The 14261-nt window shown below is 42.8% G+C and overlaps 2 protein-coding genes across 2 annotated transcripts in view; both read right to left on the bottom strand.

The window, feature by feature from the left end:
• Positions 1 to 1767, bottom strand: part of SLC13A4 (solute carrier family 13 member 4) — a 28530-nt gene extending 26763 nt beyond the window's left edge. Inside the window, exon 1 of the mRNA XM_075050874.1 lies at positions 534 to 1767. Within this exon, the coding sequence (XP_074906975.1) occupies positions 534 to 632 (99 nt within the window). The 5' untranslated portion in view covers positions 633 to 1767. The remainder of the gene's footprint in view (positions 1 to 533) is intronic.
• A 1235-nt stretch (positions 1768 to 3002) lies between these two features.
• Positions 3003 to 14261, bottom strand: part of FAM180A (family with sequence similarity 180 member A) — a 30539-nt gene continuing 19280 nt past the window's right edge. Inside the window, exons 2-3 of the mRNA XM_075050872.1 lie at positions 6972 to 7072; positions 3003 to 5942 (exon numbers count right to left, since the gene is read on the bottom strand). Of these exons, the coding sequence (XP_074906973.1) occupies positions 5601 to 5942; positions 6972 to 7072 (443 nt within the window). The 3' untranslated portion in view covers positions 3003 to 5600. The remainder of the gene's footprint in view (positions 5943 to 6971; positions 7073 to 14261) is intronic.

The raw sequence follows: 14261 nt of genomic DNA, 5'->3' as shown, positions 1-14261 counted from the left end.
ATGAATACTGTTTTTCTTTCTAAACAAAATACTACAGTTTTATTTTTGAAAACTGCTATACAATTTCTAATCCTTTGCATTTCTATTTGATAAAGCGGTAGTATTCATAAATCCTCAGGTACTAGAAGTCCCTCCATGCATACTTACTATTAAAAGCTAATGACACTAGAAGTGCTCCTTTTAAAGACCTCTCCTTAAAGAACATTTTAGTGGATATGTTTGTTCTGTTCCCTCTTCCACACTCACATTACTGTACAAAAAGAAGAGATACAATATTTCTGCTTTAAAGTAGTGCTTTACTAGCTTCACCTGGTTCTTCAGCTGCACTTGTGACATGACTCAAGGTAGCTCTGGTTCTTACTGTGATGACTTCTCAGTTACCTTCCCAGTCCTTCAAATTTAAGTCCTTGATTTTTCTAAGGGCAATGCTTATTTAGGTCTTTGCCTTTCTTCTTGCACACTGCAGACTTACCCAGCATGACTACCTACTGCACTCGGAGGCTTTGTTAAAAAGAAAATGAAAAGGTACTTACGCTGCTGGGGTATAAGAGTGGCAGAGGAAGCAGCAGAAGTGGAATGAGAACAACAAGCAAGAGATTTCTGGATCGGAGAATCTCCTTCATCATTGCCATGCTCTTTTACTTTCTGGTGGCTTTCTTCTCCTTGGGTTTCTTCTCCGGTTCCTCGGATACTCCAACTTTCACTCCACTTTTTTCTTCACCTGTACCTGGATTTCCCTGAAAGGTTTCTCACTGCCTCATTTCCTATCCCCACCCAATCACCTAAAATAGCTTTCTTAATTTGTTTATTCTTCAATCTGTTGTTTTGAAAAGAAACCTTAATGATTTTTCAATTAAAAAGACATTCAGTTTAAGTAGGGCTCACCAGCACATCCAAATTATTATCACACCATAAGATGCAGAGGTTTGCAAGTTGGAGCATAGTGATCTTTTGATAATTTTTCTTTTTAATTCAGAATCACAGGTGTAGCTGTGTTGCATTCTTATCCCCATGTTTTGGAAGGTTTTTTTCTTCCATCATCCAGCAGTGTAATTCCTGTTTTCATTAACTGGGTGAGATATGTTTCAGGCTGCTTCTTTTCCTCCTGTTTGATAGTCTGAATGTCTCAAATACAGGTTAATTTTCTGCTAGAAAATTATTAAAACCAAGAATCTATTGTTCACTGCACAGAAACAAACTTGCAGGTATTCCTTCTTGAAAAAAACAAAACAAAAAAACATCTGCAGCTCCTCCAAATTTTGTCTCTTTGCTATAGTTTTGGCTTCTTTGTATCTACCTTTACCCTACTTTCACCCTGAGCTTGGAATTCACAGGACGGCAATTCCAACACAGATTATACTTGGTCTCAAGATGAAAACTTGTTAAAAAGCTTCACGCAACTCTAATTCACCAATAAGGACTGTGGAAGGTAATAGTTGCTCCACCCATTATCCAAAACCCAGTCAGAACCTTTGAGAAAATCAGCAGCCTCCTTTTTTTGACATGCACACAAATGGAGAAAAAGACCTTTTTTAGTTGCTGAACAGTCTGTTATTGTTTCAAGGTCCCAGTACTGATGATAAATAAACAATCATTGTTTTCTAGACAGCATCTTTTGTCTTTCATGTTTCTTCCATCCTGATCCATGAACACCACTTATTCGTAAGGCATGGGCTGAACTCTGTACTGGCTCATGTGCCTTTAGTAACAGTAGGATTCAGACTCAGACTGAGAATTTTGAGGCTTTTGTCCTGGTTTCAGCTGAGATAGTTAATTTTCTTTCTAGTAGCTGGTATAGTGCTGTGTTTTGGATTCAGTATAAGAAGAATGTTGATAACACACTGATGTTTTCAGTTGTTGCTAAGTAGTGTTTATACTAAGGTAAGGATTTTTCAGCTTCTCATGCCCAGCCAGCAAGAAGGCTGGAGGGGCACGAGAAGTTGGGAGGGGACACAGCCAGGACAGCTGACCCAAACTGGCCAAAGGGGTATTCCATACCAGGTGATGTCATGCCCAGTATATAAACTGGGAGGAGTTGGCCTGGGGGGATCACTGCTGGGGAACTAACTGGGCATCAGTTGGTGAGTGGTGAGCAACTGCATTGTGCATCACTTGTTTTGTATATTCCAATCTTTTTATTATTATTGTCATTTTATTAATGTTACTATTGTCATTATTAGTTTCTTCCTTTCTGTTCTATTAAACTGTTCTTATCTCAACCCACGACTTTTTCCTTCTGATACTCTCCCCCATCCCACTGGGTGGGGGGGAATTGAGTGAGTGGCTGCGTGGGGCTTAGTTGCTGGCTGGAGTTAAACCACAACAGCTTTCTACTCTATTCTTTTAGGGGAGAAACATTTCTACAACTCTGCTGTTATTAATGCTCTTTGTGGGGCAGAAAGTACTGGAGATTTAGTACTGAATCCATTGGCTGGTTGTATACACGACCTGTAGACAGACACCCATTTGCCCTGTGTCTTGTATCTGTTTTGTCAGTTGTTTCAGAGAAACTAAAACAATGTCTAATATACTCAAAAAATGTAAAAATGTTTTATTTTAAATGAAAAAAATCTATGCTTTATTTCACTTTTTTTTATGAGCTGTAAGGTCAAAGGGTGGATGAAAGGTGCCCTTTAGAGGCCATGGCTCTTTAACCCATGAGAGAAGGACTGTATATAAACATGACTCAGTCTGACATGATGAGATGCAAACTGAGCTAGGGAGCAGGCAACCTACACCTGCATCTTAAGCAATACTGAGGGAGGGAAGCTGCCCTAAGCCCAAAGAGCTGCCCTGAGGCAGAGTGCTCCTTCCCACCTGAACTCTGGAAAAAGGAGACACTCTCATTCCTATTTATTACCTCCTCCTACTTGTCAGAGGAAAGGGCTGTTCCCTCTTCTCTCCTGTACCATTGCTCCCATGAAGAGTTTCACAGTCCAAGATAACCGGTCACTCATGCTGCAAGCTGCAAAACAGTAAATCTGATGCTGAAATCAATACAGTGCAAAACCAATTAGTTTTATGTAGAATATTTTTATTATTACATTGATAGTCTCTGTTAAATTAACCTGGGCAGTCCAAGCACATTCCCAAGGAATACATCTTTTCCCTACACTACACACAGTAATGGGAGGAGGGACACAAACTCAGCAAAAACTTTATTTTCTGTTGAGGAGATAAAGGTTTCCGTTACCAATTTGTAAGGTACAGTAAGGTATGTATGCCATAGGGAATGATCAGATATTCAAAATTATCTGTAATTATTTTCTATGGGATACTTACTGATGAGTAAACTCCAACTGCTGGACAGTCCTGTTGTGGGGTGAGGAGAGTGGCTGGGAGGTATTTCTCTGGATGGTGACTGCTAGCAATTAATACTTGCTGTGGTGCTTGCTCTTTGCAGACTTGGAGTCACTGGCCGTAAGGAATTTATGAATTGCCCTGGTTCCAGGCTCTTCCTGCAAGTGGTGCTTCAGGGAGCCAAGAAGCAGAGCTGGAAAGGCAGGAGTGCGTTCCATGGCATTTCCCCTCCATATGTTTGTAAAGCATGGTGTGGGAAGAAAACACAAGCAGATCACCAGTGTTAAAGCTGAAGGCTTAAAGGGCATGTGGACTGCAGCGCAAGGCTGCTTTGTGGGTGCTGAGCTGTGTGTACAAGTAGAGGAGACGGAGATGCTTGTGGCTCATAGCTTTGTCGTTGAGGTTTTCAGTTTTCTTTGCCATATGGCAGCAAGGCTTTGAAGATAGCCAACAAAGATCTTCAGGTATAAAAGTGTACCTACACATACGTGCGTCTAAATGCAAACATGCACACTCATGCATGCACATACAGAAACTGCTGGGAGAAACAAGACTGACTCTGTTTTTTTTATAAGCCCTTTGTTCAGCTGCTTATGCTGTTGCCAGCCTGCCCCAAGGCTGCTGTGGTTCCGCATTCCCACGGGTGATTGCCAAACCCCTCGTGCTCTGACTGCTTGCACTATTTGTTGGTTGCTGCAGCAAGGTGGTGCTGGATGGATTTTATTTTTTTTCAGCTCCAGTCCTCAGTGTATCCCTGTTAAGGGACACAGAAAAGTTCATTCCTTTTGTTCAAGTAATGCAAAAGCAGTTAAACATGATTCAGAACTGGGGCTGGAATCCTCAATTCTCTTTTACAGCCTCAGGGATTTGTGATTTGGACCTGTCTCCTTAAGATATAATGCAAACAGAGAGATAGAGAATGCTGGTATGAAAGGATGAAATAAATGTTCAGCTGTTTTCCTGGGCTCTGAAAGTAGAAACATCTCTAATATCAATAGAGAAACAGAGTTCGTATAACTCGTTCACAAAAATTAGGGGATTTGCTTTAGAAGAGTTTGTATTTTTCATTGCTAGTCATCTATCTGACAAGATATATCTCCTTTTTCTGTGCATTTTCTGTCCATCATTATGCTGCAGTTTATAATAATCAGTTGCACTATTTCTAAAAACAATTTTTTCTGTAAACAAGTACTGCTTTTCCACTGCTTCCAAATTCATAATTCCCACCACTGGGTTAGTGAATGGCCTTTTCTGCTAAGTGGTCGGATGCAGTTGTTCCCTGACTGAACAATTTAGGATTCTCCCATGTACTCAGCACTTACACGCACACACATGCATGAATATACACACACACACAAATTAATATATAATTTACCATCAAAAATGAGCCACACTGCTAAATTCAGCACCAGGTATGTTTTAATGCACCTTCCTCCCTTGCCTCAGGGGGATTCTGAAGCATGGGTTTAGATGACCTACGTTCAAGTGATAGAACCAGGAAAAATGTGTCATCGTTAAATTAAACAGGGCCTTTGTCTTGCCTTTGACTCTGCTGAGGACAAATCCATGTTCCCCTCAAAAAACAAGGAGCAGAAGCAAAGTCATGTGTAAATAATGAAAGATTCATTGCAGACTATTTGGGAAGGCAGCTCTAGGAAGCAGGGAATATGTTCACAGGCATTGTTTGCTGCTGGTGTTCACAATGCCCTTTGTCTTCTGCAAATGTTTTTGTGATTAAAAACTGGCTCAGCCAAATGAAGTGCATCAGACAGTGCTTATTTACAGGAATATTCGGAATGAATAATATGTGGCATAATTTCTGAAGGCTGACAGTTATGAAACCTCTTTCTTTTACAGAGGGCCTTTGCATCTCTTTATAATATTCTTTTACTGGCCAGCCAAAATATGAACATGTTTCCCTAGCCAGGAAAGCAGCATTCTCCAGCACATACACATAGGTATGTGAGCATAAGCATAGTATACTTATGTATTGCTTATACGAAACCCACAGGATAAACAAGGGCATGTCTGTCTGGGGTGTACAGCAGACTCCCTTCTTTGCCTGTCACAAAGTGTGCCTCCAAGCCAGCACAAAAATCAAATTCCCAGGACTGACGATAACATTTTTCCCCATTTAACATGGAACTATAAAGTGGATTCCACAAGAGGGAGCTAGAAAACAAATAATCTTTCATGAAGCAGGCTATTAAACTCTTTACAGAATAAAGTGGTGGACGTGCTACATGTGTCCCTTATCAACCAGAAGAGGTGGCTGAGGTGCCGTTGCACCAAGTCTCCCACTATGATGGCTCTTTGTTGTATGGGAACATCAAGTCGTGCTTCAGGGCTTTGTAAAGATTGACAAAGGATTCAACCCAAGTGTCTTTCTGGTGCCCCCGGGACTGAGCGGCCCTGTAGGCCGTATAGACCATGGTCAGCACTGTCCTTTCAAAGTCTTCTTTCTTGAGGACCCTTGGGTAGGAAGACAGCCTGCTAGTCAGCCTGCGGATCTCTGTGATGCTCTTGGGGATAATCTCGTTGCAGATGGTGTCAAACTCAGCAGCCTTCCTCAGCGAAGCGAGCTCCTCGTCTTTGATGGAGATCCTCTGACCTTTGTCAATGTCAAGCTCAGCTAAAAGAAACTGGTACAAAATCAGAACACAGAAAGCTATTTATCTTCTCCAAGAGACTCTAGGCAGAGTAAATGTGAATTAACAACATGTCCTTAGGTCTCTACTTTAGGTCAAATGGAGACAAAACTCTCATTGTACTGGCTGGAGGTGGGGCAGACTATCAAGACTCCAACTGAAAGTTGGACTCCTGTGTTCCAGGAGTTCTGTGTCCATGTTCCAGGACTACCTGGGAAAACTAGAGCCAGGCTATGGGGAAAGGAGAGAGGAAAAGGAAAGGGCAGGTAGTCTTCTGTTATCCAAAATAGACATGGGTGGCTGCTGGGGCCACATGGGGATTAGAGAGGTGGAGGCAGCAGCGCAGCTGGAAAAGGCCATTTACCCTGTCAGGGATAGCGGAGGTGGCCTAGCTCCCTGTCCCAGCCCATCTGCCCTGTTTGGACATTCAATCCCAGTTTCTCAAAGTCTGGGATAGATAGATTTGACCCACGTACCCTCTTCAGGTGGGCCACTTTCCCTTAGCTGACCATATGACACTGTTCCAGGCTGTGTGTTACATCTGCCGTTGCCACTGCTGTGAAAGAGGGGACCTGAACCATTCTGAAGTGAAACAGTCATGCCCTTGAGATTACTTTGCAATGACTGATACTCGTGGCTTTAATGATTTGAACAAATAATTTGGGACTGAGACTTAGACCAAAGAATTTAAATGCATTGTGTTTTTAATATGTAACTGTTCTGGAAGAAAGTTGCTTTCAGTGGAAAGGCATTTGCTCTGGTTTTCATTTTGCCTGTCAGTGAGCTAGAACCCACATTTGAGGTACTGCAGGCAACTGCTGCCTGCTTAAGTGCTGAAAGAGCCGAGTTTGTAATATATATGTCTGTTCCCTCCTTTCTGGTGAGCTATTACACAGTCAGCAATGGATTTGCTGCTGGGATGAGTACAAGTGACATGAAAACAGGTAATGGATAACCCCGGTATGGACAGTAACCCCAGTCTTGGTTAGAGCTTGAAGCACCATCTGCTCCCATATACTGAACCTCATAAAGCAGGACGACATCTTCCAGCGAGTTTTGTAGCACTGGGTTAAGGAAGGCAGCTGAGGACCTCTTGAATCGCTGAGCAGATGGGAAAAGCATAGCTGGAAAACAATAACAGGAAAAGAGAGGTTCCACAGGGTGGCAAATGCTGAAAAGAGGAAACACTTTTCAATGGTAAATTCAACCAAAGAACTGCCTGTTGCAAAGACTTACTGTACAGTATGATTTCTCACTGTAAATAAAATGGGTGGCATGGACTGAGCTGTTTGTCCTGTATCTCTACAATGTCTAACACAGAGTGGTTTATAATGCAGGCCTGCGACTCTGAGGTGCAGACACGGTGTAAGGAATGATAATGATAAATGCAACATCAACTTTGCCTGAAATACATGTTCTTCTCCTGGCTCTGCAAGGGGAAATCAATACTGACCCTCAACAAAGCCTACTTTCTTCAGGCCATTCTTCTACTGTCACACTTCTAAGACCCTACATTTCTCCTGGTTTCAGCCGTCTAAATGTTGATGTCTCCTTAGTTGACAGAGACAGCTCCTCCAGAGGGTAGATCACCTTATCTGTCCTGTGCATAGATGTCCGGAAGGAGGGACTCACCTTTTGGAGATGGTTTTGTCTATTCATCGAGCCTGTTACCAGCTTAGACAAGACAGCTACATTCAATGAGGTGAATCCCAATTTATCATGACTTTAATACTTCACAGTGTTATAGCTACAAACAACAAAGTCTGCTATGATCAGGTATTTATTCACCACTATGAAGTGTACTGCAGATATTGTCTCAGGGAAATGAGACAGAAAACAGACGTACAGCCCCTGAACTCAGCACCCCAGTGAGGTAGAGCATTTGTGGGATCAATGACCTGTACAGTCCAGAGTATAGAAAATATCTCATGCTACATTACAGACCACCTAAATGCTTTGAGTTACTAACTAGGTTACTAACCCCATAACTAGGTACTACTAAAAGGTGTAAGTTCTTTTCAGAGCAGAGAGGAAAAACTCTGTTTTGTTTAATGTTATGTGTGTATGATTTAGATGTTGATGTTTAGGTAACCATAGTTTGGATTTGTTGGCTTTTTTCTAATACTCAGGAACAGGAAGGTTTTTTAAAGCTGTGCTTATGTGACTATCAGTTCATTTCCTCATAAACTTCACTTCTCGACTTTAACTGTTGTTTGCTAATAGATAAATTTTGAAACTAGTTAAAAAAAAAGGAAAAAAAAAAAGCACATTTTGAAAGGCATTATGATTCCCCCCCCTCAAAATTTAGACTTCTACGATTACAAGTAACATTTAACAGAACATGCAGCTTGCTTTGAATTTCTGAAAAGTTTCATCCCACCCTCTCTCTACCAGATTTTTTCCATGAAATATTTTTACTAGATCAATTTTGTCTTATTTTGCCAAAGTTCTTGTGATGGGTTTTGCATGCTGCCTGTAGAAAACCTGAATGTCACTTAAAGCTCTCTCTTCTGGGCATGCAAAAAAAAGCTGGAGCAACTGTAATTATTTTATGGAAAAGTTGTCCCTGCTCCCTGACTACATGGTTCCTCAGACAATTTGCCTCTTTGATTACCCAAGCAGATCACGAATATGCAGTTTCTTCTAGACTCTGTAGCCTAAATGCAGTCTTGTTTCCTGGGCTGTTACCAACTGTTGACTTTGTTAAAGTTTGACTTGTTAATGATATTTAAGTTCTAGCAAGGCAAGAAGAAAGAAACCAGGCCCTCAGAGATTGTGTTAATTAGGACCTTTACTATCTAGCATAAGGAAAATTAATTAGGATAATACTAGGTATGAAGTAATTCATGCTTGACCCAGCAAAGGATATTTTGGCCTTGAATTAGCTAGGGAATATAGTATAGGTAAAATATTTTGTTGAATTGCAATAAACATCCTGCAGCTGGATACTACTAACTGTAAATGCATCCTGCAGGGATGGGTTTCAGGCATTTTGATAAGACACTTACAGAGCTAGGTGCTTCCTGTTGGATCCATGTACGTTTGGATTAAAACTTGTTTAAATAACTGAATAGTACTTGCAGGGTATGTGACTAAAAGCCTGAAGGAGTGAAAGTACCAAGTAAAAGAACAGAGATGTTGAAAAGGACTTTGTCTCTGCAGTAGCCTTTCCCTGCATGATGCCTTTACCACCCGAGCATCTTGTCTGGCCCAGCTGAGGAGGTGGCGAGTTTGGGAAAGGTCACAAGCTGCCTGCAGGTTCTGCTCTGTGAGAGTGTTTGCCTGGCTGACCACTGGAAACTGGGCTATACCCATTTTCTGCTGCTGCTCCATCACTGATGTTCACCCCTCTTGCTCAGAGCTGTGCTGAGACACACTGGAGCTATTCCATCTTTTGCTCTTGGCAATTTGAGAATGCGATTGAGTGCATGTGAAGCACTTGAAACTTCAAGCACTAATTGCTGAGTAGTTAAAACTTTTATTACTGGGCAATTAAAACTCTAATTACTAAGCAGCTGGCAGAAATCCAGTCCATAATGATGACGATTCATTTTTATGCCTTTTAGATGCCCTTTCAGTGGAAACAGCCTCAGAGTGCAGAGTACCACTACATATGCAGATGGTTTACATCTCAAATATTCCCTGAGCCACGGAAAAGGTGTCTGTGGCATCTTGCTTCAGTGCTGTCATGTTTATTGTCATCACACCCATAGCTTTTAGTTTTCAGGCCAAGTGCAGATTCCCACCACGGAGATGAGCTAGGAGTCATCAGATTCAGCCCATCACCACTCACCCAGAAAAGCCTGAGTGACGGACTTGCACAAAAACGAATGCCATATTATCAATTTAGTACTGACCCGCTTGCTGAATCACAGGTAACACCTCAGAAAGCAGCTGGGGTTTCCTACTCAGCTGTTCCCAGGATAACATGGATTAGGTTAGAAGATTCAGAAGGACAAAAGCCTGAGCTGCTATATAGAATCATACAATGGGTTGGGTTGGAAGGGACCTTAAAGACCACCTAGTTCCAACCCTCTGCCATGGGCAGGGACACCTTCCACTAGACCAGGTTGCTCAAAGCCCAATCCAACCTGGCCTTGAACACTGCCAGGGATGGGGCAGCCACAGCCTCTCTGGGCAACCTGTTCCAGTGCCTCACCACCCTCACAGTGAAAAACTTCTTCCTCACATCTTACATATTGTGAGAAAGGACTTTGTATGCGTATCAGAGGCACGCGATCCTCTGTGGGGACTGGGCTAGCACTGACTCTCCGATCTCATTATCTTGTTCCCAAAACATATCAAACTTTGTTACAGTTCTTAGAGACTCTACTCAGAACCTCTTTCAGAGTTCATCTGTATTTGTCATGGTGATCTGATTTTCCTGATCCACATTTTATTTCAGTCCTTCCCTTTCTCTCTCTTCCTGCACAGTCATCAAATCCTTCCACCATCACTCCCTCCACAGTCCTCTCCATGAATTCATGAGTTCCTCCAAGATTATGTGAGCATTTAGAGCAAGCACTCTCTGATTTTCATTACACTGACTTAACACACATGTAAGTTAAGCATAAAAGCTGAGACAGAGAAAGGTTTGCAGCCAGTTTCTGCATTTACCGATTGCAAATTCCACTTGAAACTTTTCTGCTGACTTGACTTCTTCCTGCATTTAATTCCATCTCTGACATGAGTTAGTTGGGCTGTATCAAAGAACAGCAGAGGAATATTACTGTGACTTGCCATCTCTTTACTATTTTCTTCCCCAAGGGAGTTCCCTGTAAAGTTATCAAGCAATTATTTCATAGGAAGATGCAGAGCAATGTGCATTATTTTATGTTGACATTGGAGCCAATTAATTTCAATTGCAGTAGCCGTGAATGTCTGGGGAGCAGAGATCCCTAATCAGTATTGACAGAGAAAGCCCAACCCTGTAATCTCTGAAGTCGGTGGAAAGACTCCCATTGATTTATTGTTTTTACCTCTTTTACAAATGTGTCGAGACATCTCCAATGGAGTGGGCGCTTCTGTCCTAAGGGCTGAACAGTCACATAACAAAAAGCTTATGATGCACAGAGATGAGGTAGGAAAAATAAGGTTTTGATTATCCTTGCTGAAAGCATTTTCTGTTATATAGCTGTATACTACCAGGCTCATCCTTTTCCAAATCCCTTCTTCAAAGGGGGCTTAGGAGTGCTCCCTGATCTGATCTCCCTCCCTGCCCACTGAGTCCTCAGGGCTGGAGGTGGATGGGACCAGTGTCCCTGCGTGCAGCCACCCACTCCCAGCCCACCCGCCCGACCCTGAAGGGCCTCACCCTGTGCCCTGGAGCTCACCACTGCTTCTGCCTCAGGATGGTGGGCACCAAACAAGTCTAGTCCTAAGGGTGGTGTGCTGGTTTCGGCTGGGATAGGGTGAATTGTCTTCCCAGTAGCTAGAATGGGGCTGTGTTTTGATTTGTGCTGAAAACGGTGTGGATAACACAGGGATGTGTTTGTTCCTGCTGAGCAGTGCTCACCCAGAGCCAAGGGCTGTTCTGCTCCTCACCCCACCCCACCAGCGAGGAGGCTGGGGGGGCACAAGGAGTTGGAGGGGACACAGCCGGGACAGCTGACCCCAAATGACCAAGGGGATATTCCAGACCATAAGACATCATGCCCAGAAATAAAAGCTGGGGAAGAAGGGGGAAGGGGGGGATGTTTGGAGTGATGGTGTTTGTTCTCCCAAGTAAGCGCTAGGTGTGCTGGAGCCCTGCTGTCCTGGAGGTGGCTGAACACCTGCCTGCCCATGGGAAGTGGGGAATGGATTCCTTGGTTTGTTTTGCTTGTTCATGCGGCTTTTGCTTTACTTATTGAACTGTCTTCATGACATGAGTCATAAATGAGTTTTCTCATTTTTACTCTTCTGATTCTCTTCCCAGTCCCACCGGTGGGGAGTGAGTGAGCGGCTGTGTGGGGCTTAGTTGCCAGCTGGGGTTAAACCATGAAAGGTGGCTAAAAGTGCGTGTCAAAATGTGGTGCAGCAGTCCCTGGTTTTGGCACTGCTCACTGCAGGAGTCCATCCAGTCTCCCACAGCTCTGTTGATTCAACTCCACTTCTCCTTAAGGACTACCTTGGTTTTTAAACAAAAGCTGCAGCCATATTTGCCAACTCATTGGCCTGCTTCTAACTATTTAGCTCATGTCAGCTTAGAAATTTCTTTATGGTTTAAATGTAATGTCACAGTTGAGGCTGACAATAGCCTTTATTTTAAAGATGCTTTCATCTTTCTTAAGAACTGTGCCAGAATTTTCTGGACCTCATGAGCCCCGTGACAAACATTTATGATCCTCTCCCAGGTTTTCCATGCAGTTTCACTGGGGAGGGTACAGATGTTTAGTTTTGCTTTCCAGTTCACACTCTTGCTCATGATTTCCCAATTGCTGCCTGTGATGTGTTTGCTCAATAAGTACAGAGCATAGCTGCAGTAGTGCTCAATTATTTGTGCATCATCGATGCCCTTTTCTTCTCCTGTGAAAAGGTATGAAGCCAAGAACATGAATCAGGCCCTGCGCAGGCATTGCTCCAAAGCACGTACAGCTCCCTGGGGCTCCAGGATGTGAACACAGTTTAACTGGGGTCATGACTCAGTAGGAATGATTTTGATTGACTTCAGGGGCATGCAAAAAGGCTACCTCATTGCTTCAGTGGGACCCCTTTCATGAAGGATAGGAGGAGCAGAGGAACAAGGAGGACTTTGGGGCCAAAACTCCTGACTCCCTGCAAGCTAAGCAAAGGAGGATTGCCTGTTGGCATAGGGAAAGGTAGTGGCTCAGTTGGAGTTGTCCTGTAAGCCAAATTCAGTCAGCAGGCTGCCGGTTGTGTCCTTATGTCTTAGATTACTGGGGCCTGACTCTAAAGAAACTCATGAAAATAATTTCTTTTGGCATCACTGGCTTCCTGGGACCAGCCCCCTGTTTCTGGGAGTGCAAGGCAGGGAGCGGTTGCACAGGCGGCAGCAGTTCCTGTTCAGAGATGGACCTGAAAAGGAAAAGCGATCTCTGAAACTCCTTTATGTGTTCACCAGGAGTTGTAACAGGGATTAATAGGGCTCTACAAAACCATATCCTCTCAGACCACCACAACCGTCTTTTTACTGCAGGCTCACAACCACCCTGTAGCAGTAACTGCTACAAGCTCAGCAGTACATCCAGCTTGATCCATCACAGCAAAAGTTTCCCTTTCCTGCTCAAAGCTTTTGAAGTCAGGACTCGTAGGCCTCAATACAAAGAAGTTAATGCATCCCAAATTATAATGACAGCAATTTCTCCCTGCTTGGCTTTATCTTATTGGTAAAGCAGTGAATAAAAGTATTTACTACAAAATAGTTGTTCAGTGCTGTGAGTGCATTTGTGCGTGGAAACAAATATGCGTACTGACCCCGAAAGGAAAGGAAAGGAAAATGTAAAACTTTATAGGTTATTGTTTATGAAGGCATGGTAAAGTATGTAAAATATTTTTTTATAAATTCATTGGCTATTGTTGTTTTGTTCTGTCTTACAACAAGCCCAAAGAAACAGCATTTGAATTATACTCCAGTGGTGTGAGCTTTTCCTTAGCCTAAACATCACATGGCTAGGAAAGCAAATAAAAAAATCCATGGTCATGCTCAGCCTTTTTTTTTATGCTAGCTTCTGCAAGAGTCAAAAAAGCCACATCCTGGGACAGATGGATAACCCTTTTAAGCTTGCTGTTAGTCAGCCGGGAGCATATTCTGGTTCCACTAGTGAGTGAGCTGGAAATTTTCCTTGTGTCACGACATTTTTTTCTACCCTGCCTGGAACTTGCACTAAATGGATCTCAGAGAAGCCCGAGGCTCCTGTCAAGACATTTGTTGATAACCTGATAACAGATTTTCTCACTAGCACTGAATTCTTTGGAAGATGGAGATGATTCTTCAAGATAAATTCAAGCATTTGCTAAACCAAAGGAACTCAGTGCTGTCTACAAGGTGATTGTATAGGCAGACACAGCAGCCATTATAATGCTGTGCAAAATTATGAGTGATCTAGGCTGGCTGGACCTATTTTGTTGCAGAGACTGCTGGGCAGTTCCTAGAAGCCATTGTTGCTTTGGATCTCAGGGCAGATGCCTGAAATGCTCACAAGAGGGTTTTCTTTAACATTTTATGGGAAGCATTGTTTTGAACTCAGTGTCTACATTTCTCCTTGACCATGCACTGCAGAAGAGAAATGGACATGAGTGTCAAAGTTTGCATACCCTTGATAAAGGCTTTTTGTTCCTCTTTGATCACCTTGTTTATGAGGGTTTACAATC

Source organism: Buteo buteo, chromosome 19 (genome assembly GCF_964188355.1).
Source record: "Buteo buteo chromosome 19, bButBut1.hap1.1, whole genome shotgun sequence".
In the NCBI taxonomy this organism is placed as follows: Eukaryota; Metazoa; Chordata; class Aves; order Accipitriformes; family Accipitridae; genus Buteo; species Buteo buteo.
Note: the sequence above shows the minus strand (reverse complement) of the source record. Positions and strands in the feature narration are given on the sequence as shown.